This window comes from Camelus ferus, chromosome 6 (assembly GCF_009834535.1).
Source record: "Camelus ferus isolate YT-003-E chromosome 6, BCGSAC_Cfer_1.0, whole genome shotgun sequence".
Lineage (NCBI taxonomy): Eukaryota > Metazoa > Chordata > Mammalia > Artiodactyla > Camelidae > Camelus > Camelus ferus.
The window spans coordinates 86,856,218-86,879,585 of NC_045701.1; the positions used below are offsets into that span (position 1 = coordinate 86,856,218).

At 37.2% G+C, this 23,368-nt stretch overlaps 1 protein-coding gene across 4 annotated transcripts in view; it reads left to right on the forward strand.

The window, feature by feature from the left end:
• Nucleotides 1-23,368, forward strand: part of VRK1 (VRK serine/threonine kinase 1) — an 80,312-nt gene that overhangs the window by 44,376 nt on the left and 12,568 nt on the right. For 2 of the 4 annotated variants that reach the window (XR_004320924.1, XR_004320925.1), the window contains exons 4-12: nt 3,863-3,932; nt 4,870-4,957; nt 9,718-9,826; nt 9,946-10,038; nt 12,041-12,173; nt 12,978-13,098; nt 13,396-13,454; nt 17,100-17,278; nt 21,919-22,043. Coding sequence is in view for 2 of the 4 variants with exons in the window: in XM_032482594.1 (XP_032338485.1) it covers nt 3,863-3,932; nt 4,870-4,957; nt 9,718-9,826; nt 9,946-10,038; nt 12,041-12,173; nt 12,978-13,098; nt 13,396-13,454; nt 17,100-17,278 (852 nt within the window). In the remaining 2 variants the exon portion in view is untranslated. The remainder of the gene's footprint in view (nt 1-3,862; nt 3,933-4,869; nt 4,958-9,717; nt 9,827-9,945; nt 10,039-12,040; nt 12,174-12,977; nt 13,099-13,395; nt 13,455-17,099; nt 17,279-21,918; nt 22,044-23,368) is intronic. The other 2 variants (XM_032482594.1, XM_032482593.1) reach the window with 1 other exon arrangement.

A 23,368-nucleotide genomic window follows, 5' to 3' on the forward strand; every position in this document is an offset into this window, starting at 1 on the left:
CTTTTTAGCCATAATTTCTTACCACCTTGTAACTTCCTGATGCCACCTTCCCCATCTCTTGTCTCTGAGGCCTTTTAGGGCAGCCTCTTCATGATTCACCTTCACTTGTGAGATGCTGGCCGTAACTCTGTCCCTTACTCTCTGCATTTCTTACTCTCAGAGCTTTGTAGTGTTAAAAGTGAAATGGTTCATCAAACATAACGTATAAAATGATTATCACATCTTTCCAGTATTAAAACCAGAACTATTGATGAACATTTGCCATTTAAACACCAGGGGCTATGAAATATCATATTTTCAAACAAGTATTATTATTTGGGGAAATTTTGTAATTAATTACCAAAAAAAGCAAGATGCAAAACTATATGGTATAGAGGTAATTTTATAAAATAGCTATTTATATGAAGAAAATATATCAAAATATTTCCAGATTTCCTAAAAAGATATTTTATCTTTAGAGAAAGAAAAAAAAAAAACCTCAGCAGAAGTTATAAAAGAAATAATCAAGGGCAAATTGATTTTTAATGGAAATTAGACTTAATAATGTGACACTATATCAGGTTGAACAGTGGTTCTCAGCTCCGGTTGTGCAGGACAGTTAGAATCTCTGGGTGCAGGGCCTGGTTATTGGTATTTTTAGTAAGTCTCTCAGGGCATTCTTTTGTGCATCTAAGTTGAGAACCACTGGTGCAGTCTGGCGTCCAGAGCATCTTAATTATTTTCAGTGGAGTCCTATGTGCATGCTTATGTTTACCTTTGCTTGGGGATCCTTTTATTCAGTAGGGCACGCAGGTACCCTGTGCTTCTGGTAGGGCTTCCCCGTGATGTGGAAGACTTGTTAAAAATTTGGTTGCTGCTGATACGGGTATCTGCTCTAGGAAAGAGCTCCAGTTAGTTAGTCCCAAATTTCTTACATTTGGTCTTGAAATGAAGTTAAGACTAACATTTAAGATAGTTGTTTAGGTAAGATAGATACTAAAGATATTCTCTCTCCTACCAGATGGCTATGTCTGGTTTTGTTTAGGGCCTTAGTCCTTACTGACGTAGGGAAGCAGCCTTGGAGTCGTGGTGGGGGTCCCCAGAGGTGGAGAACTTGTGATCTCTGCCTCTAAATAACTGAGAGACACTCTCTATATTTCATTTCAAGAAAGTAAATGTGCAGAGAGAACTGGTAAATTGATAATTAAAAAGTTAGGTAATACCAGGAGAAAAATATCCCTTTGTGTTTTCTTACTACCGGACTTTATAATGAATTAGTTCTTCAGTTACCCTTTGCCGTCATGTCAGTGAGCTCACAGCAGAGCTAGGGGTGGCGGTCAGGCTCTGGGGTCTTGTTTCCCAGCAGCTGTTTATTTCATAGCCATTTCCCAGTATGTACTAATAAAAATCTGGACTCTGAAGTTGTATGGAAAGAAGTTTGCAGACTGATGTTTAATTTCCCTCACTGATGTTATGAGAAGTGACCTGAATTTTCAATTCACATGTAATTTTTTGGTAGGAAGGAGAAACTTTATACAGATTCATTTTTAAATGGCAGCCAGTTGCTTTTAGATGGTGCCATTGAAATATATCACATTTTAATTTTTTTTCTGTTGTCATCTTCATTTTGACACTTAGAAGTCTTAAAGAAACGTTTAGTGATATTCTAGTTAAAATGTCAGTCCCAATTTCTTTTCTAAATCTTGGCTATTATAGAGTTGGCAAAGTAGTTTAGATTTGAAATATGTTAATAAAATTTTAGTTATGAGTTAAGGTATTTTCTTCAACAGAAGTAGCTAGCTTTGGCTAGAATGCAATGCCAAGGAAGTAGTTCCTTTATTTTGTTATAATGGAATCTTACTGGGTTAGAAAAAGTGAAATGAGCTCAAAGAGCCTTCATTGTAATTGGGCTTTCTTTATAATAGCCTGATTTATATAGGTTGATTTTCATTATAAGTTTAATAAATTACTGCCTGAAGGAAAGCTTGAAAATTAAAGTTGATGTGACATAGGTTGAAAGTGAATAAATCAGAATTTTGTACTGATGGTAGTAATAGGCCAGGGTTTGTCTTAGGAAAATCCCTTTCAAACCTGAGTTATATTAATGAGCTATTGTAAAAGTTAGCCTTCGGAGAGTAACTTTGCCAAAATTCCTCCCTTGAATTTCTGTTTCTTTCTTCGTTTCTTACACTGAATCTCTTACTCCTATAGAAGGCCTGTTATCGGCCACGTGCTCTAAACCTTCACAAATGTCTGTCTAGCTACCATTGCTGAGAGGAAAGGAACCACAGGCTATGGTGACACTTGAGATGATGAGTCCACAAGTTGGGGATTTGGCACACCTTGGTGCGTTGGTTAGTTTCTACTTCTTAAGAGGCGATGACGTGCCCAGCCCTCGAATACCATTCTCTTCCGAGGCTGGGCTGGAAGGTAAACTTACCTGTAACAAGTAAGGCAAGCTCATTTTCTGGTTATGTATGTTGCCTGTTTGCTGCTGAATACTTAACCAGCTACTGCCTCACTCTTTGTAGATTGCCTAATCATTATTCCTGTAAGTACTTTAACTGAAGACTCCTGTTTTTCTGAATTACAAGAAATCTGCAATATTAGAACTGTGTGTTTTGAGAGTTAAGTTTTATTTAAATCTTAAGGAGAAAAATTAGCTTCTATGACAGTGGGGTATCTTGAATGAAAAAAATGAACATATTTTTAAGTCTCTGTAAAAGGCATCTCTAGTAGCAGAAATCTACATATTATCACAAATTTCCTCTCAGATAAGGTAGTGGACCTCATCACTTCTAATGCTCGACTGACCTTCGAACTCCAGTTACACGGGTATTCTGTCCAAAATAGCTTTCCTCCCATACTGGCTAACAGAAGGGCAGCCCTAAAATCCATTTAGGAATGTTAGCTTCTTCATTTGAAGTTTTCACTACTTTTCACATTTTTTCGCAGATTCTTAATAAACAAGAAAATATCAATGCAAAATGTCAAACATTAAATAAATAGTAATCAATTTTAGTTTGACAAAATTTATTAAGTCCACAAAATTATAAGATTGTTTTCACTCTTCCAAATTTATTTAACAAGGCAAAACTCCCAACAGGCTGATATTTCTTGTGTGTCAAATACCTTTTTGTGAATATAAGCCTCTTTACAAATAATTTTAACTGCTAATTTCCCTTAAAATAGGAAATGAATGTAGTTCAGTAAAGTTGGTGGAAAACAGTTCTTATTGAGCCTCATTTTCCTCTTGACTCTAAATTATCACGTGGGAAGTAAATTGTAGGGCTCCTTAGTTTGAAAAACGTGGGAATCAGGGCCAGAAAGGAAAAGATGAAGTTAAATGGACATACTTGCTCTCTCTGGAGTCCCAGAACACTTCTTTGTGGTAAGGTTGGGTTTCTGCCAGTTCTGATAAGCTAGATATAGCTGAAATGAGAAACAGGAAAGGCATGGGGTTTTGCCACTGATTACTTAAATCAAGTATTGAAATTTTATTAAATCTGAGAAGCACATTGTAGCCCCTTGGGGGAACAGTAAACATGGTTGCAGATCTTGCTTAAGAGGAAGCTTAAAAAATGTGAGAATAAGTTTAACAATTTTCCTAAACTTCTGCCAAGACTGAGCTGCATATCTGATTCTGTATAGTTCATCACTTACAGAGGTGGAACTTGAGAGAAATATAAAACTTCTGGACTTTTCTGAGACTATATGAAACATTTTTGAAGAGTTTTACTTAATCTTAAATATAGTTTATAAAGTTAAATATCAAAATCATTGTTTAGAAAGAAAAATTGACTTATGTCTTTTTTGAAAGTTTATTGACAGTAACTCAGTAATTTTAACTACTGCTAGTACTAATTAACTCTTATGTTTTGAGGAACCCAGTGACAATGGACCTCTTTTTACTGAACTAAAGTTCTACCAGCGAGCTGCCAAACCAGAACAAAGTAAGAAACACGTACACATGTTTATGCTTTTAAGATGACCACTATTTTTGTTTTGTTTAAGCCAAGACTGGAGCATTGGATCTTACATTATGACATTTTGTTATGTTTTACTTTATAGGTAAATTCCACTTAAATGAGAATTATATGTAAGAATTTTGATCTCTTAATAGATTGGTTATGATAAGATTTCACTTATATTGATATTAATCTAGTTAACAAATAATATATGATTTAGGAAATATTGTTAAAAATTGAGAATTTATTGAGTATGGCTCAAGGATCTCCAAGTCTTGTTGAGTATTTTTCTAAACTCTGGAGAACGCAGCCTGCAGGGCTGCAGTAACTGATGGACTAGAACAGACTACGAGGGAAGAGAACTCTTTTAGCTGCCCTGGTCCTTTCTGTCCTCCGGTCCCCTCCCCTCGCCCCCTTCCCACCCCCTCTAAAGATCCAGGGAGTCTCCTGGGAGGATGGTCTCAGGCTTGGCAATCTCTCAAGAGAGCCTTCTGACTCTCCTAGAACTTGACTTTCTGGTTGAGGATTTTTAGATTGGGGTGCAAAGTAAGTCTTTCTGTGGAAGGAACTAAACATTCACAGAACTGGAGATACTAATTGCAATTGCAGTACTGTGGTTTGATTTTTTTAAAATGATTTTTCAAAAAATATTTTCTTTTGCAGATTTTTCATGTTTAGGGCAGGATAACAAAGTTTTCTGAGTTAATAAAAATGTTTTGATTATAAAGTACTTTTCATTTACTGGGTATAATGTTCTGTTCACTTCTTTTTTTTATGAATACAGGTGAAGTCTTATTGCATGTATAAGTACATTCTGTTCTTAGTGATTTATTTATTTACTTACTTATTTTTCTTAATGATTTTTTGAAAACTACTTATGTATCACAGAATTGAAATCACAAGCATGTGTTCTAACTTGCAGTTCAGAAATGGATTCGTACCCACAAGCTGAAGTACCTGGGTGTTCCTAAGTATTGGGGGTCTGGTCTACATGATAAAAATGGAAAAAGGTAAAAATATGCAGATTTTGTTTTTCTTCTCCATTTCTGAGCATTTACTGTTCAGTTTGTTCAGTCAGGTATCGGGTACTAAGCACCTGTCTACAGTACTGCTTGGCCTTCACCTGGGCTGCGTGGAATGTATTCAACAGAGATGAACAAGGTGTTATCTCTCGTCTAGGAGACTTGAACCAAGTGGTAGCAGCTGCCTGGAACCTAGCTGACAAGTAGGAACAAAGCCAGACATGCCTGCATTATTTTTTTCCCTTAAAAATGAATAAATAAACAGACAAAAATCTCCATGCTGTTTATGTAAAAGGAAGCCCTCAGGCTTCAATTTGGCATTTCACGTTAGATACATAATCTGCCCATCTTTACGAGGTTTCAGTCTAACTGGTGAGAAAAAGCAAACCTGTATGAAACAATCAGAGACCAGTTAAGTGCTGAATTGTGAGATTCTGACTCATACGTGTCTTAGGAGTTCAGAGTGGAGAGGATATTGCTGGCATTGTTGAGTTGGAGAAAACCTCCAGTACTTTGATGCATAATTGGCACTAAAAATACCTGAATTAATGAATGGAATGTCACAGAGTTTTGTTGGTAGCTGAGAGCTGAAGAGTAGATTTAGCTGGAGCGGGGGCTGCGTTGGTAAGCATGCTTTTAGCTGCAGGGAGGGGTAAAGCTGACTCGGCTCTCTTTAGTGGTCATCAGGAGCCCAGCGTCCTCACCCTGCCCTTTGGCCCTCTTCATCTTAGCTTTGCTATTGGTTCTCCATGGTGCGGTCCCAAGGTGACTGTCCGTCTCTGGGCTTCTCGTGCAGACACACCCAACAGCAGAAAAGGGGGCTGCTGCTTCTGAGTCTCAGTTTCCTGGCAGGGAAACCTTTCCCAGGGGTTTTGTGGCAGACTTTCCCTGGTTTTCTTGGTCAGGGTTTTATCACAGCTGATTCTTAAACCAGCCACTGGCAGGGTCAAAGTGGTCACAGTGATGAGCGTGTGAGGCACTTGGGTAAGAGGATGGTGAGCTTGAGACAAATTGGTGCTGTCAGACGAGGCGGAGAGGAGAGTAGAGGAGCCGTCGGGTGGCAGTCGTTGTTCACGGGGAGTCCTTACCCTGGAACCCAGGCATCTCTTAGGGAGCACAGGAATCCCCTGGAATAACGAGGTAACATTTTGTTATATATGGTTTTGCTGAGACAAGTTTCTATAGTTTTTGTGAAATTTTCTGGAGAAACAGCATGGAGCAAGGATTCTGGAGCCAGACACTTGATTTCAAATCTTTGTTTTGCCCCTTAAAATGTGTATGGCTGGATAAGTTACTCCTTTTTGCCTCAGTTTTTCATCTGTGAGATAGAGTAACACCTGCCCACGTAAGAAGGGGTACTAAGTGTAAAGCTGTTGGAACACATGCAAGTGTTAGCTTTTACTCTCAAAGGGACCGTCGATCCCTTAGAAAGTCATTGTAGAGAAGGGGTAGCATCTCAAGGGGAGAGCGCCGTGAACCCCTGGGCAGAGTAGGCTTCTGGCCTGCTGGGTGGCCTCCTGGCTACCTTGCTTTAACAAGGGGAGGAGGCATGCATGCGGAAGAGAAGGAAATAACTTGGAGAAAGAAAGAGGCTGAAGCAGATAATGAAGACCTGGAGGGAAGGGCTGTTGGGAGCCCGTGTGCAGGAGGTGACCGGGAGCTACTGCACGCTGTCCAGCTAAGGACAGCGACATGCGGGGTGAATGCGGCATTTGGGGATTGGTTTACATGGCGAATTGGAGCCTCGCTGTGGGGAACTTGGGCAGGAAAATTCCTTACAGATGACTTGTTCAAAAGCAGACACATTTGTACCCTGGTATACAGTCGTGTTCCTAAGAAGCGGTACGTTATCAAAACCTGCGTTTTATAGAGATAATTGGAAGTGTGGCTGGGGCTAGGTCACTTTAGACTTGGAATAACCAAGTTTTTTTTCCCCTTCCTTCTAGAATTTCAGTACAAACTTTTCTTTAAAAAAAAAAACAACAGCAGCAAAAGTGTATCACAATGAAACCTAAACCTCACTGAACTTGAATGTACTTGCCTTCTTCAGGGGTAGTCCTAGGCTAGTCTCTTTGTTTCCCATGTTTCCTCACCCGTCAGATGGGGGTAACAGTGCTTACTTTACGGAGTTATTGTGATGGGACGAGAACATGTGACTCATAAGCGGGATTTTCTGGCACATAGTATGTGCTCAGTAAATGTTAATTGAAATCATTATCGTTGTTATTATCGGATTTGCTTATTTATTTTTCTTTGGGATGATGACTTTAAAGTTGTCAACACTGTGATAGCACACTTTATACATTCTTATCACTGATTTTGTGATAAATCAAAGGGCCAATTAAACAGGGCTGTGAGTGTGGCTCCTGTGAAGTGATCAGGGCCTGGGAGATGGTGGGGCGGAAAGCTGATTGTGAACTGACAGGAGCGCTGCAGGACAGAACTCCCCCGTGTGGACCAGAGGATGCTGTGGAGTGCAGGGACTCGAGCCACATCTGACTCACCACAGCCCAGTGGTGGCTGTACCGCTCAGCCTGTTTCTTCTGTAACATTGGAGTTGCTAGAATGAGCTCCTAAAAGGGAACACTAAGCACCTGTAAAGTATTCGTTTACTTTTTAGGTTGATGCTCTTAAAAATAATCATTTTAGTTCTTACAAAAGTAAAAAAAATAGAAAGTAAGATTGTCTTTCCAGCTGCCAGAAATCCGTACTTGGCCCTGTAACTCACGTGAAGTGATATGAATATAGTGTTGAGAACAGTGTTAGGCTCGTGGAAATGTTAGCTACTGTCATTATTAAATCATTTACACTGGTTTGTATATTCCCATTATTTGCATTGTTTTATTCAAGTCCCCAGGAAATTATACATCGATGGTTTTACTTTAGAAGAGTTATTTAAAAGTAGCTTTCTGTTTAGTACTCAGTGGCAGAACTATCCTTGCAGAATATGGTAAAAATTTCTGTGCAATATGTAGAATCATGCTTTAGTTGATGTGTATAATTTAGAAATGGTGAGGTTAGAACTGTGGTGGCATGATCTGTGAATAAAAACAAAGTACTTCATGTGATATATTAACAGATCCCAGGTTGAATTAAGCAATTGTGTTTTTGCTCCGTTTCAGAGTGTCAGCAGAGGTTGTATTTTTGTTACTCACCTATTATTTTATAATAATTACACACACATCACTTATTTGTAGAAACAAACATGTACCTGTGAACTTGGCCTCATCCCTCAACCTTTCAAACCTGTTGTACAGGGGACTCAGGAAGTCAAAATTGCTGTTCCCTCTTTATCATCGTAGAGGTCAGGGTACCAAGGGTCTGACATGAATGAATACCTTTTGCCACTGACTAATTACATGGCTTTGGACAAATCACTTTACCTCTATAGACATTAATTATTTTATTAAAAGATGTTTAGAAAGATGATCTCTAATTCTCTTCCAGTTCAAGAATAAGTAGAATCCTGAATTTTTAGTTCGGCATGTTGTGTTTTAATGTTAGCTCTTCCTTCCCTGTTGAACTTGTTGTATTGTATTTTTATCTTAGAAGCCTACACCATATAAATTGGCTTTTGTGTCCTACTTAACATTTATTTATTTTGGTGTTTAGTTTGGTGGTCAAAAGCATGGATCCACCACTTCCTAGAGGACAAATTACTAATGATCAGTTTTCTTCTGCTGTAAAATGGGGCTGAAGGACCACCTACCTATAAGGGTGATGTGAGGTTTAAATGCACTGGTACATCCAAGTGCTCAGGACAGTGCCGTGAACATACCAAGGCTTCAGTAAATGCCAGCTTTTGTTGTGATGATGATTAACCTTGTCCCTATTAGAAGATACTTCGATACATTTTGAGTGTGGTCTTGGTTTTTATTGATTTATTGAGCGATTTAATCAGACAACTCCGAACCTAGAAAACTATAAAGATGAAAGCGGTCCTCAGAGCACATGCTGAGCCGTGTTACCGCAGCTGGGTGATGCCTTTCTGTACGCACTGAAATGTGACATGGTTATTGAATCTTAGAATTTGGGTGCTGGAAAAGAGCTCTGAAAGCACAAGGCTCTACTCTCACATTTGACACCTGTGGAAATTGGGGCCCAAACAAGAAATACGACTTGACCAAGGTGACAGAGTCGGTTTGTGGCAAAACCAAAAATCTTCACATTTTTGCAGGACATCTATTCTTCCTCCAATCTTGGCTATTGAGTACTTAGTATGTAATTCTTTTACACCATTTAAGCCGTTTTATTGTATTTAGCTGTTGTTACAGCATCTCTTGACAGTCTTGATTTTATCAGAATGTTAATAATACTGCTAAAATGTGCCTTAAAACAGAAGAACAGCCACAAGCAGGAAGCTAATATTCAGAAATAAAAATTAACTTAATGACAGAAATCAGTGCTGTCAGTCTTACTCAGAGGATTTTGTCTTCGCCGTGACTGGATCTGCTGTGTTCTCTCTGTGGGTGTTGTTGAATGTTGTCTCCTGTAACCTGCTGAGATCCGGAGGCCCCAAGGCGTAAGTCAGGACAGGAAAGCTCTTGCAACTCTTGAGATTTCTGGTTGGGAGAACTTGTTTCACATGTTTATCTTTCCTTCCTTCCTTCCTTTCCTTGTCTTTTCTTTCTGTCTACTTTCTTACTAAACATTGCCTTGAAAAAATTCCTTTGAAAGGAGAGTACTCATTGCAAAGTAGGTGTTCCTGAGGTGCAGTTTGTTCATTGGCTTTTCTTGTTTGTCTTCAGTTACAGGTTTATGATAATGGATCGCTTTGGGAGTGACCTTCAGAAAATATATGAAGCAAATGCCAAAAGGTTTTCTCGGAAAACTGTCTTGCAGCTAAGCTTAAGAATTGTATGTGAGCTACATTCTTCTCCTTTTTAATCCAGTAAAGGCTAGTTGTGTTGAAGCTCGGTCCTCTGCTGGTTGGTGTCAGGTACTGCATTAATTTATTCTATATGATGCTTTCATAGCTGGATATTCTGGAGTATATTCATGAGCATGAATACGTGCACGGAGATATCAAGGCCTCAAATCTTCTTCTCAGCTACAAGAATCCTGACCAGGTAGCTTTATACCTTTAATTTCTACCATTTAAAACCTGTTGTTTGAAAACAAATATGGTTGCTATGAACTTCTGAACCCATGCAGAAGTTTTACTTTTTGAAGTAGATATGGTAATAATAATATTTCTTCTTGACACTTTTATCTAGTTAACATTCTACATTTTTGAAGCGATTTGTTGGCACTTTATCAAGTTGGCTATTTTGCCCTAAATAATATTCAGAAGAAGTACTTGTGATACAAAATGGATTTCAAATAGCTATTTGGGGGTGGAAACTTAAAATTATATAGTGCACCAGTGAATTATGTTTGCCTGTCTGCTTTGTCATTTTTAAAAAATTTCCTTTGTTCAAGAAATCCATCAATGTTAAGTGTTCTGTTACTTGTAAAATTTGGTCTTTAACATGTTGATTATTCAAATCAGTTGGTTTACAGAAATATCTTAGCTGTCTAAGTTTGTATACCCATAGTGTTTGGAATTCAAATGAGCATTTTTTTAAGTTTATTACATTTTCTTTATAATTTTTACTTCTTAAGGAAAGGAGAAAAGCTAATGTTACTATACTTTTATTTGGGTCAGTTTAGTTGGAGTAGAGGGATTTATAATTTTCTTGAAGCTGATGCCATGATGTTGCTAAAGGTAGGGTTTCGGAGACACAGTTGGGTCACGGCTTAATCCCTTTCACATGTGCTCTTACTTGATCTTGTATAAGAAAGGAATATTTTAGAATTTTAAGTGTGTTTATGTTGAATGTCATACTTTATTTTTCTTTTTCTGAAGGATTCCATTAATTAATTGAAGTAGACTGGACTTGTATAATATAATAAAAATACAATTTATTTCCATTTGTAGTTGAGTAAAACATGCTGCCTTTTGTTTAGATGGAAATATGTTTGCAGCTCTGTTACCCTTTGGGCACATGTTTCAGGTGGGGTTATTTTTCTAGTGTTAGATGTGTGGTCTCGACCCATCCCCTAGTTCTAGTCCAGTTCTCTCCTGTGACTAGATGCCTGCATGTGTGAGACCATTTCTGGGAGTTAGAGGTGCACTGTGTGGTTCTGGATTAGAGGAAAGCCACATTTACTAGCTTTGCACGCTAGTCAGATACACACACACATGCCTGCAGATATGTGTATATGTTATATCAGAATTTAGGTTTTAATTATGAAGACTTGACGTTAATATATATAATATTTAAAGGTAGATAAGAGCCTCATCTAAACGTTCTTCAGATTATTATTATAATCTATGAAATGTTTTTATGGAATGAATTGATATTTGATTATTTTTTAAGTGAAGAAGGAGAGGAATAACTAATACAGCATGTGTCAGCTGAGTTAGCCGTCCTACACCCAGTGTGTGGCAGCTGTAGTGCAACAGGTATTAATGGTTTACTCTGTGCTCAGTTTTGTTCTGGGTGCTGTAAGAAGTAGTGTAAGATTATAATCTTTTAGATTAGGAGTTTGGGATTAATAGACACACACTACTATATATAAAATAGATAAACAACGAGGACCTACTGTAGAGCACAGGGAACTATACTCAATTTCTTGTAATGAGCTGTAATGGAAAAGAATCTGAAAAGAAAATAAATATGTATGTGTATGTATAACCGAATCACTTTGCTGTACACCTGAAACTAACGTTGTAAATCAACTACACTTCAATAAAAAATAAGAATTAAAAAAAAGATTTACAATCCTTGCTCAAGTTGAAGAGACAAGATTATTTACAAGTGTAACACGTACTTGTCTAAAAAAATCCAGTGGTTATTATCTGCACTATAGCTACATGGTCATTTAATGTTTTTCTTTAAATAAAAAGTCTTTCGGAATTGAGTTTTCGCTGCTGTTTGCGTACTGGACCTAACTTGTCTGGGGCACTGTGGCACGTCCTTGTAGATGAGTCTACCCTCGAATGACAGAATTTTGTTTCTGGGCTTTAAAGGAGTGTATATGCCATCACCTTGGCTTTAATTTGTCTTGGTGCTTGGACATTTTTAGGTGTACTTGGTAGATTATGGCCTTGCTTATCGGTACTGCCCAGAAGGGATTCACAAAGAATACAAAGAAGACCCCAAAAGATGTCACGATGGCACGATTGAATTCACCAGCATCGACGCGCACAATGGCGTGGGTACGTCAGTGGCACCTGAGCAAGAAGTACCCTGCTGACGTTTCCAGCTAGACTCCTGCACGGTTCTTCATTCTGCATCATAGATAAGTAGATAAATCAGTCAGAACTGAAGAGGCAAGGCAGGGTGGGGGGAGAAGGGAGTGCTAAGCTCCTGCAGTTGTGCAGCAGGGCCGCCTGTGTGCGTGCGTGCGTGCGTGCGTCCGTGTCCCGTCTCCTCCCACCCTTCAAAGATCGCCAGGGTTTCAGGCGTGAAGGCGGGTCAGTCAGCTACAATGATGACTTCTGCTTTTATTTAGCTCAGCTGGAATGTTGGATCTTTTCCTCCCTAAAAGTCTTCACCTTTCTTATGCAGCTGCAACTTGGTAACCGATAAACTGTTATTTGTCACCTATCAAGTTGGCCTGTTTCTTCAGCAGTCATTTCTTTTCTGTGCCCAACACTGGAGGAGCTAAACCCCCCAGTTCTCTGGGCCTCTTAATAGCTTGTAGCACTTTTACTGTCTTCACATTTTCCAAGGACAGTATGAAATGTGTCATTGTTTTATAACTTATTTCCTAGACTGATACTCTCGGTTTGAAAATTTAAAGTTTACCAGTTGGGTTTTAAAGTAAATTATTGATTGGAGGTAAATTATTTTTGTATACTGCCCCAGGTAACAGTGCTTTTTAAAAAACTGAGTCAAGATTTTATGATGAGGAACAAGACTGTAGAGTTGACTCTTTTCCCTTATTGTTTTAGATACACCTGAGGTTCTGCCGCAGACACTGTGTCAGTGTGCTTAATCTGCTCCTTTTGTGTTCGTAGCCCCCTCAAGACGTGGTGATTTGGAAATCCTTGGCTATTGCATGATCCAGTGGCTTAGTGGCCATCTTCCTTGGGAGGATAATTTGAAAGATCCTAACTATGTTAGAGATTCCAAAATTAGGTAAAGGAAAACTTTTAATAAATTATTTTGGGCAAAATCATGATAAGACAAATGTATTTAGTCAGAACTTCTTGACAGGAACTATAGTTTTAACTGATACTTACGAAGAAATAAGAAAGTACTTATGAAACGGTAAAATTCCTTAGTCTTTTGCTCATTTTATTTTAGAAGAATGTCCATAAGCATGTTTAGGGTGTAGCACAATGCTGCTTAATGTGCTATTTACTGGTATTAAATATTAATAACTCTTCATGGCATCAAGCTTCAAACAATGACTCATTCTTTAATTTTTAACAGATACAGAGAAAACATTGCGGGTTTGATGGACAAATGTTTTCCTGAGAAAAACAAGCCAGGTAGGAAAAGACTTCTTAATTGTTTGTAGGGATTTTGTTTTCTTGGAGAAAGAGGAGTCATGAGGTGCCTGGACTATCCCTTAATATAAGAGTGTAGGTTTTGTTAAGTGTAGTCATTGCACTGGGGCCAGCTCTCATGACAGACTGCGTCCCTTCCACAGGCGGGCCTCGCTCAGTTATTAGTCAGTGCTTTCAGTAAAGAAATCAAATTTCATTCATTAATTCAACTTTTTTTTTTTTTTTTGACACTTCATTGTGTGCCGAGGACTGTTCCAGGCACTAGGGAGCCCCTAGTGAACAAAGCAAGCAAGAGTCCCTGTCCTCGTGAAGCTGGGGCGCTAGTTGGGAAAAGTAACAGTAAACTAATGAGTGAATGGCCTCGCTGAGGAGACGGACACCTGAGTGGTTGTAGGAAGGAGACAGGGAGGGACATGTGGACGTCTGGGGAAGAGCGTTTCTAGGCAGAAGGAGCGGAAGTGCTGGGGTGTTTGAGGAATGCCTTCCCATAGGCCATCACGAGGGCTTTGGCTTTTACTTTGAGCGAGACCTTAAGGTTTAGGTGAAGAGAGGCATGAATTGTCTGTTAAGAGAAATCTTTCCAGCTTCTGTTTTAAAGACAGACAGACAGCTAAGGAAACAAGGCGGGGTGTAAGCAGGAGCCAGTCAGGAGGCTACTGCAATAATCCAAGCAAAAATGCAGCAGTGGCGGTAGTGAGGAGTGGTCCATTTGGGTATGTTTAGAAGTCTTGTCAAGCCTTTGCTCTGTTGTCTCCGTTTTAAGGAGGTCTACCCTGACCTTATCCATTTAAAATTGCAGCCTACCAACCACCTCAAGAAATGGGATGTTATAGGTTTCTCAGAATCCAGCCCCCACCCCTCCCACCACCCCCAGTGCCTCATGCCAGTCACGAGCCTCTCCTTCTGGTCTGATGAATCACTAGCCTAACTTCCAACACCAAGGCTTTGTTTTTGAACTATATAGAAATGGAATCAGGTGAACAACATACATCACTTCAGGAGCACAGGGATTTTTAATGTTCTGGTTCTGTTAGGGTCCCTTTTCTTTCAGTATTGCATTTGTGACATTCATTCCCACTGTTGCATTTTTGGACGTTTTAATTTATTTTCTAACTATTGAGGAGTAATTGACAAATACAGTTGTCCAGCGTGATGATTGGATGTGCAGGCAGAGCCCTGCTGTTATGCTTTGCTTTATTGTGCTTCATAGTTATTTCTTTTTCTTTTTCCACAAATTGAAGGTTTTTGGCAACCTTGTGTTGAGCGAGTCCATATTGCTGCCATTTTCCCAGCAGCAGTTGCTCACTCCATGGTCTGTGTCACGTTTTGGTAATTCTCACATTATTTCACACTTTTTCATTGTATTTGGTTTGATGATCTGTGATCAGTTTGCTTTGATATTACTATTGCCTAAAGGTTATGACTCACTGAAAGCTCAGACAGTGGTTGGCATCTTTTTAGCAATAAAATATTTTTTAATTAAGGTATGTACATTTTTTTAAACATAATGCTATTACACACTTAATAAACTATGGTATAACTTTTATATGCACTAGGAAGCCAAAAAATTCTTGTGACTTTATTGTGATATTTGCTTTATTGTCAGTCTGGAACTGAACCCATGGTCTCTCCGAGGTCTGCCTGAACCTATACAGTGTAGAATGATTACCAAGATCAAGACAATCCAACACATCTCTCACCTCGAATAGTTAAGAGGGTTAACAGCGGCCTTTCTTGGAAGGACCATTCTTTCCTTGTGATGCCACCTTTGTCTTAAATCAGGTGTGCATCTGTGGATCTGTTTCTGGAGTCTTCTCTTTCATTGTTCTGTTTGTCTGTTCTTGAGCCACACTGTCTTAATTACCATAGTAATAAGTAATTAATCTTAAATCCTAATATCTGGTAGTTCAAGTTCTGTAGCCCTGTTTCTGCTTTAAACTTGACTTTGCTATTTTGCTTGACACTTTGTATATCTGTGTATATTTTAAAGTCACCTTGTCAATTCCACACACATCCCCTTCTCCAGTTTGCTGGAATTTTGAGTGAGACTGCATTGACTCTGGACTAATGGGGAGCACTGACATCTTTATACTGTTGATACTTTATATCTTCCATTTAATTTGGGGTCACTTAATTTCTCTCACCTGTATCTTAGAGTTTTAATCTGGAAAAAAATCTTTCCCATCTTTCATTATACTTGTTGCTATGTATTTGATGCTTTTTGATGCTATTATAAGTGATATATTTTTATTAAATTTTATTTTTCCAGTTGCTTTTGGCTAGGATATAGAAGTAGAATAAAATTTTAAATAGTTATCTTATAATCCTGTGACCTTGTTAAATTTACAGATTGGTTCTAGAAGTTTTTTATAGATTCCTTAGGATTTTCTGTATACACTGTCCTATTTGTGAATAAACTGTTTCACATCTTCCAATCTACTCTTTATGCCTTCTGATTCTTTTCTTGCCTCACTGTACTGGCTAAAAACGTACATGACTTTTGTGCTGAATAGAAGTTGTGCAAGAGGACTTCCTTGCCATCTTCCTCTCTCAGAGAGAAAACTTTCAGTATTTTGCCTTATTTGGTGATGTTTGCTTTAGGTTTTCTATAGATTCCCCTTTAATAGTTCAAAGAGGGGATTTTTTGGTTCTTTTTTCTTGTGTACCTGAATATTTAGAATCATGCCTGGTGTGTAGTGGGTGCTCAATGAATATGTGAATGAATGACTATATATGTACGTACGTGTGGATGTAGCATTGAAGATTTCCTGATTTATTGGGTGTGGAAAGAGAGAATTCTCGGCTTGAGGATCTGAAAGGATGGAAGTTTCAGAGAAGGGCAAAGTGCAGGGGGAGCAGGTTTTAGGGGTTGGTCAGGAGTTTGGATTTGCACTTGTTGGGATTTGAGAAGACGGAGAGCAGGTGTATGAGTCAGTGGATATACACGTCTGGAGGTCAGTGGAAAGGCTAGGCTGGGGATAGACATGCATGAGCCATTAGCCTAAAGTGGATTTTTAGATGGATGTTGAGAATTGTTGGTCTTAACTAGGAAGATTTCTTTTTATGCATTTGTTTCTGCCTCAGTGTACAGTAAACCCTTTATTATTCAGAAGTCGATTTTTCTCTTTTATAGGAAATCCAGGCCATGCTTCTTTTTTTTTTAACCTGTTTTTCATGTTTTATTTCTCATTTGCACAAAGAATGCAGCTGTCTTCTATAGAACTAGTGGCTTCCATGGCAAAAAAAAATACTGGCTATGATATTTATTGTACTTAAGCACCTTTTGCTTCATAATCTTTATTTTAGGTCCTTTTTTAAAAAAGCTTTGAACCTACAGCAGTTATTTTTGTATATATTTAAATTTTAGGCATGTCTTCTATCTTACTGTCTCTCACAATTAAAAAATGTTTTTCACATTGTATCTCAAAATCCTTTTTTTATTTGACTTATCTGACAATTCCTGAATTCAAAAGCATACTTTCCATTGAAGAAGTGATTGAAAAAAAATGTTTAACAAGATAATACATTTGCTTTCTAATTTTACTGTTAAAAATCTATTATTTTCTTAGAAGAGACAAGTATGTGGTATATATGACAAAAATTTACAGAATAGTTATGTTCTTTTAGATGAAATTGCTAAATACATGGAAACAGTGAAATTACTGGACTATGCTGAAAAACCTCTTTATGAGAAGTTACGAGATATTCTTTTGCAAGGACTAAAAGCTGTAGGAAGTAAGGACGATGGCAAACTGGACCTCAGTGTTGTGGAGAATGGAGGTTTGAAAACAAAAACAAAAGCAAAGGTGAGTTTTGTTGTTGAGTTTTCCTTTGGGCTTCCTGTGACTGTAACTGCAGCAAATACTAATTTTAGGCAAGTAAATCAGTAGCTCAGTAAAGAGAACAATAACAGATTGCTTCACCATCAAGGGTTTATCACTGTTATGTAAGTGCAAACTGTTTATGCTACGGAAAAACATGTAGAGGGTTGTAGAAAGATGTCCAGTAGTGAATTAGGAAATTCGTACGAAGATCCTAGCCTGGGCTACTGGTACCTGGCCGAGGGATGTGGGCGGGGCACTCAGCTCGTAGTCTGTGTGTTCTTTTCTCCCAGCTCACCCCTCAGAGTTGATTTTGTCTTTCACTTTTTCCTTGTCTGTTGGTGTGGTCCAAGTATTTATCTTTTTAGAATTGGTATTTGAAAAATTACCATTTGAAAATTTCCTGGTTTGTGGTGTGTTTACCATTTGAACATTATTTTGGTCTTTACAGAAATGTCATTATATAAAGCTGTGTATCTGCATATAAGGGAATTAATTTTTTGGAAAGAAATGTTAAATAATAAACTTTATTGGAGAAGTATTGTATAAGCAGGTAAATAACACCTGGTTATCACTTTAAAATTTAGATTTTATAGGTAAGCATTCACTTATTGGTTATTTTTAATAATTATTGATCAACTTACTTATTTCCTTTATAATATAAAATTATGTAGTAAAATGTTAGCTACTTTTAAATGGAAAACTACTTTTAGAAGAAAAATAATTTTTATATTATTGGCCATCTTTACTGTTATTAATTCTGTAAATTCCAGTACGTTCCTTTGGAAATCTCATATTCCAAGCTATGAGAAAAAGAGTTAAAAACAAATTTTCTCTCTTTAAAATAATAAGCAGCATATTAAAAGATTTTTGTAATTCTTTTTAACTCACAAAGGAGATAGGAACTTTGAAATTGGATCATGAATTTGAGTTTTTTTGGCAAATAAATAGTAGGTCTCCTTGTAATTTCATCACAGAACCTGAAATTATACATATGCATCTACATATACATTTTTTTTGTCTTTTGTAAGTTTTGTTTTAATTGCATCTGCTCCATTTTTGTGGTCAACAACTGTGCAGAAAGCACATCCAGCTTTGAAGTGAAGAGGATAAATGGAAGGCTGAGTGGAATTTTTCAGTAAGGAAGTACACTTAGAGTTTGCAGACATGTAAACATACAGCATCTTCTTGCTTAGGACAGATTAATATTTATAGCTGGCTTCTGTAGTGTTTTTCTCTAAAATTCTGCTGATTGAGAAGCCAAGAGCTCTGTTGCAGTGAGATCTCTTCCAGGACGATTCCCCTCTCCTTTGCAGATCACTGTTGTTTGGACCCACGTGCTAGAGAAAATTTGGTTTCTGCAGGTTGGCTGACTTTACAGCTGAATAGGTCAGTCTGCTGCAGAGCTAACATCTGCGACCTTATAATTCTCCTGTGTCCTTGGGTAGTTCAGAAAGCTGGAAATTTCTTGTTGGATCATCCCCTACGTGTATAAAGCTTCATTTAGGAGGTAAAAAAAGAATGAAAAGTTGAACTATTAGATTTCCTTCATTAGTCTATTGCTTGTCTTTCCCTCAGAGCTGGCACAGGACTGTTTTTGTACTAAAAAGAAATTAATGAAAGTTAAGATTAGGTAAGGTCATGAAGCTGCCTGATAGCTGTGTAACAGTAGCTGAATTGTCAGTTTTGTTGGCCTTTTTCTTTCTGTTTGTAAAAGTGGGAGAGTTGGACCAGAGCAGTTTTTTTTTTAAACCTCAAAAAGGTTTTCTTCAAATAAATTGTAAATAACCCACATCTAAAACACACAAACTCAGAGCACCAGTGACTGAAAAGTTGGGGGCTTCCATCAAGGAAAAGCTTTCGTCTTTGAGAAATTAGTAGTCATCTCTTTTTTGGGAAGGAATAAATAATCGAGATGTCTTTTTTTGCTCCGGTTACCAGGAAGTTCAGAGCTGAATATAACGTTTCATCATTCAAACTGAATTAATCCTTGTAGTTGTATATTTGCTGCTGCTTCTTTTCCTCTGTCATAATTTTTTAAAACTTAAAAAAAGTATATGTTCTTTGTTTTTATAAGGCTCAAATCTCTTTTGGAAAGGGGTAGGTTTAATCAATTCAATATATATTTCTCTTTATAGTCCTAAGAGCTATCTGTTATGGTAAAAAAAAAAAACCTGTAAGAATTGATCAACAGTAGAATGAAACAAGATTTCGATCCATTTTTTTACAGCTATGCTTGATTATGGTATAGTAAATTTGGAAATTATAGTGAAATATGAATTTATCCACTTGGAAAAGTTTTTAGCTTTAATAACCTAGGAGTATTATTTAAAGCACAGAATTTTGGGATGAGATGAAGCTGAAGTAGAAAGACACTAAGTATCAATCTGCTCTTAAAAAGTATGGCAGCCAAGGATTTTTATTGTTGGTTAGAACTAGGCACCTTGATTAGAACCTGAAAGTATGGATCCAACAGTTACTGGATTCAGTGTGTATTCTTACAATTACATATAAGGTCTAGTTTATGTCCCTGGTCTAGGTTAGGTCCCTGGGGCTACAAAGATCAATAATATGTAGTTCCATCCTTAAAGAATTTCTTCCTGTCCCATCTGGGTTAGGAACAGCTTAATTTACTGGAGAGAACTCAGCAAGTTAAAAGGGCATTAATACTTCCATTAGCTATTTTCTTGTAAGGTTTTGATTAAGTTACTTGCCCAAGCCAGCAAAAAGCTCTGTTCATTAGAATCTCTCAAGTCTCATTCCTGGAGATTCACTGAGTAGGTCTAGAGCATGGCCCTGCAATTGTCAATTTTTCTGTTTTCAATTTTTCTGTTTTCTGGCAATATATATGGTTGCTTCCTATGAATGATGTATACATACTCTTCTTTCCACTTCCCAGTTTTTTTTTTCCTAAGTTATGCTAGTTGGCCTTTCTAGAGTTTCTCTGAAAAATCATTACCCATTGTTAAATATGTAATGAATTCCTGCTGGTACTCATCCTGGAACATGGTACAAAGAGCAAAGAAAGGCCTTCCTTCCAGTGCAAATCAGTGGCCTGCAGCTTCTCTGGTGGCTGGCTTCCTGTCTCTCTGAGGTGATCACAGCTCGTGCAATATTAAATTTATACTATGTAGCCTATAGTTTAAATTAAATTGCCCCAAATATACCACCTAAACTTGGTGAAGATCTGTCTAGCTGCTTTTGCATGATAAAATGATAGAAACCATGTTTTCATTATATAAATTTAACTTGTGGACGTTGATATGTTTCTTTGTTTTCTCATGGTAGTTTAACCATAGCTGTGTATTTCAGTGTTTATTAGCAATTCCTTTCCTTAGGTACCCCATTATTGAGCTCTTCATTTTGAGTCTTGTCTTATTTGGTTGGATTTGGTCAAGTATCTTTTTCCCTAAATTTTTAAGAGAGATTACGATATATGTACAGAAAAGTACACAAGTAACTGTGGAATTTGAACTTTACAAAGTGATCATATGCATTTAAACATCACCCAAATCAAGATACGGATCATTGCAAGAACCCCAGAAACCTCTGTCATGTCCCATCCCCAGCCATTTATCCCTTCATTAAGAGTAACCCCAGCCATTATCCCTTCATTAAGAGACTTCTAACGCTGTAATTAGTTTTGCTATTAAAATAGCAGTAGTACCATACATTTTGTATACTTTTGGGTCTGTCTTTTATTCATTTGTATATCTGTATTTTCATGCTGTTGCATGTGACGAAAGTTTTTTGCTTTTCCTGTGTAGTACTCCATTATATGACTATATCATAATTCACTTATCCCTTCTGCTGTTTATGGATGTTTGTATTGTTTCCAGTTTTTGGCGATTGCAATAATGCTGTTAAGAACGCTCATAATTTCTTTTGGGAAGCATATGTTTATTTCGAGTTAGTTATATATGTAGAATTACTGGGGTGTAGCCCTTATGTATGCTTAGCTTTTGTAGATGCTGCCAAGCAGTTTTCCCAGTCTTCTCTCCCACCTGCAGCTTAGCTCTGGTTGCTCACTGACTCTAGCTATTACATTATGTTTAATTTTATCTATTTGGTAAGTGTTTACTTGTGTTTCTGTATAGCTTATTTATAGTTTTAATTTAATCTCCTTGAGAATATTGATTTTGATCTTTTTATATGCCCGTGAGCCTTGATTATCCTTTTTTAGTGAGGTGAATTTCGGATCTTTTGTCCATTAAAAAAAATTAGGTTGTCTGCTTTCTTTTGATTTGCAGAGGTAAGTCCTTTGTGTGTATACAATATATGTATTGTACATTTTTTTAAAAGTCTGTGCTTTATCTTTTCCTTCTCTTAATAAGTGCTACCTTTTGATTTTGAAGAACATTAAGTTCTTCACTTTAATGAAGCCTAATTTATCAGTCTTTTTGACTATGGCTAGTGTTTTGTGTATTCTATTTTAGGAAAATTTTGTCTACCTCAAGATCATGAAGATATTTTTTCATTAAGAAATTTTATCTTATGTTTTTCATTTAAGTCTATAATTTAACAGGAGTTGATTTTGCTCATGGTGTGAGTCAGTGTTTATTTACCCTCTATGGATATCTAGTTGATCTAAACCATTTATTGAAAAGACCATAATGTCTCCACAGCATGTAGCTGTAACTGTATGTGTTGGGTCTGTTTCTGGATACACTATTCTGTGCCACTGACCTGCTCATCCATCCATCAATGCCACATTGTTTGAACTACTGGCTTCATAGTGATACTTGACAGTGTAAGTCCTCCAACTTTGTTCTTTAAGATTGTCTTTGATACCCAAAGTTAATAGAAGGAAATAAATCAATGATCAGAGCAGAAATAAATGAAATAGAGACTTAAAAAAAAACAACAATGAAAAAGATCAATGAAACTAAAAGCTTATTTTTTGAAAAGATAAATAAAACTGATAAACCTTTAACCAGACACATGAAGAGAAAAAAGGAGAGGGCCCAAATCAATAAAATCAGAAATGAAAAAGAAGTTACAGCTGACACCACAGAAAACTACTACGAGCAACTATACACCAATAAAATAGACAACCTAGAAGAAATGGACAAATTCTTGGGAAGATATGATCTTCAAAGACTGAACCAGGAAGAAATAGAAAATATGAACAGACCAGTTACTAGTACTGCAATTGAAGCAGTAATTTAAAAACTCCCAGCAAACAAAAGACCAGGACCAGACGGCTTCACAGGTGAATTCTAGCAACCATTTAGAGAAGTTAATGCCTATCCTTCTGAAGCTATTCCAAAAAGATTGCAAAGGAAAGACCATTTCCAAACTCATTCTGTGAGGCCACCATCACCCTATTGTTTTGGGAAAAACTTAACATCTTCTCAATATTCTTTTCTGTACCATGAATATGGTATACCTCTATATTTATTTATTTAGGTGTTCTTTAATTTATCTCAGTGATGTTTACAGTTGTCTCTGATTATGTAGAAATCATACACATCTTCCATATCTGTTTTCTTCTAACTCCTTAATTCTTAGTCTGTTTCTTTTGCATCACCTGTGATTATTCCAAATGTTTCCTTCATTCAGTTGTCAGCTCTGTCTGCTGTTTTTTGATGTTTCTAATATACTTATAAGTTTTTTAATGATTATCATTCTGTTTATTAGCTATGTAGTTTCCTTGTTATCTCTTGTTTCTTTTAAAATTATTTCTCATTGTCTCAGTCTTTAAAATCTTTTCATTCTAAACTTCCAATGCATTTTATGAAATTTTCTTATGGGGGGAAGAATATATTTTCTTTCAGAGTGGTGTCTTTAGCTATTTTTTGCATGCTATAGTCATTTATTTCATTTTCTCCTTTGCCCCAACTATTGTAACTCTGTTGGCGTGCTTTTTCTCTTCATCTTATTAATATTGAATAGGGATAGCTTTATCTGGACTCACCACGTTGTATTTGTGAATCCTTGGCTTTCCTGTTTTATGAAACTATTTTTATTTTCTTCGTATTTGGGATTTGGGGGCTCAGTATTGTTAATTGATTTTCTTTGCCTACAGGTGCACACTTGGGGAAGAGCTGGAGAACCATGGCTCAGCTGGTACTA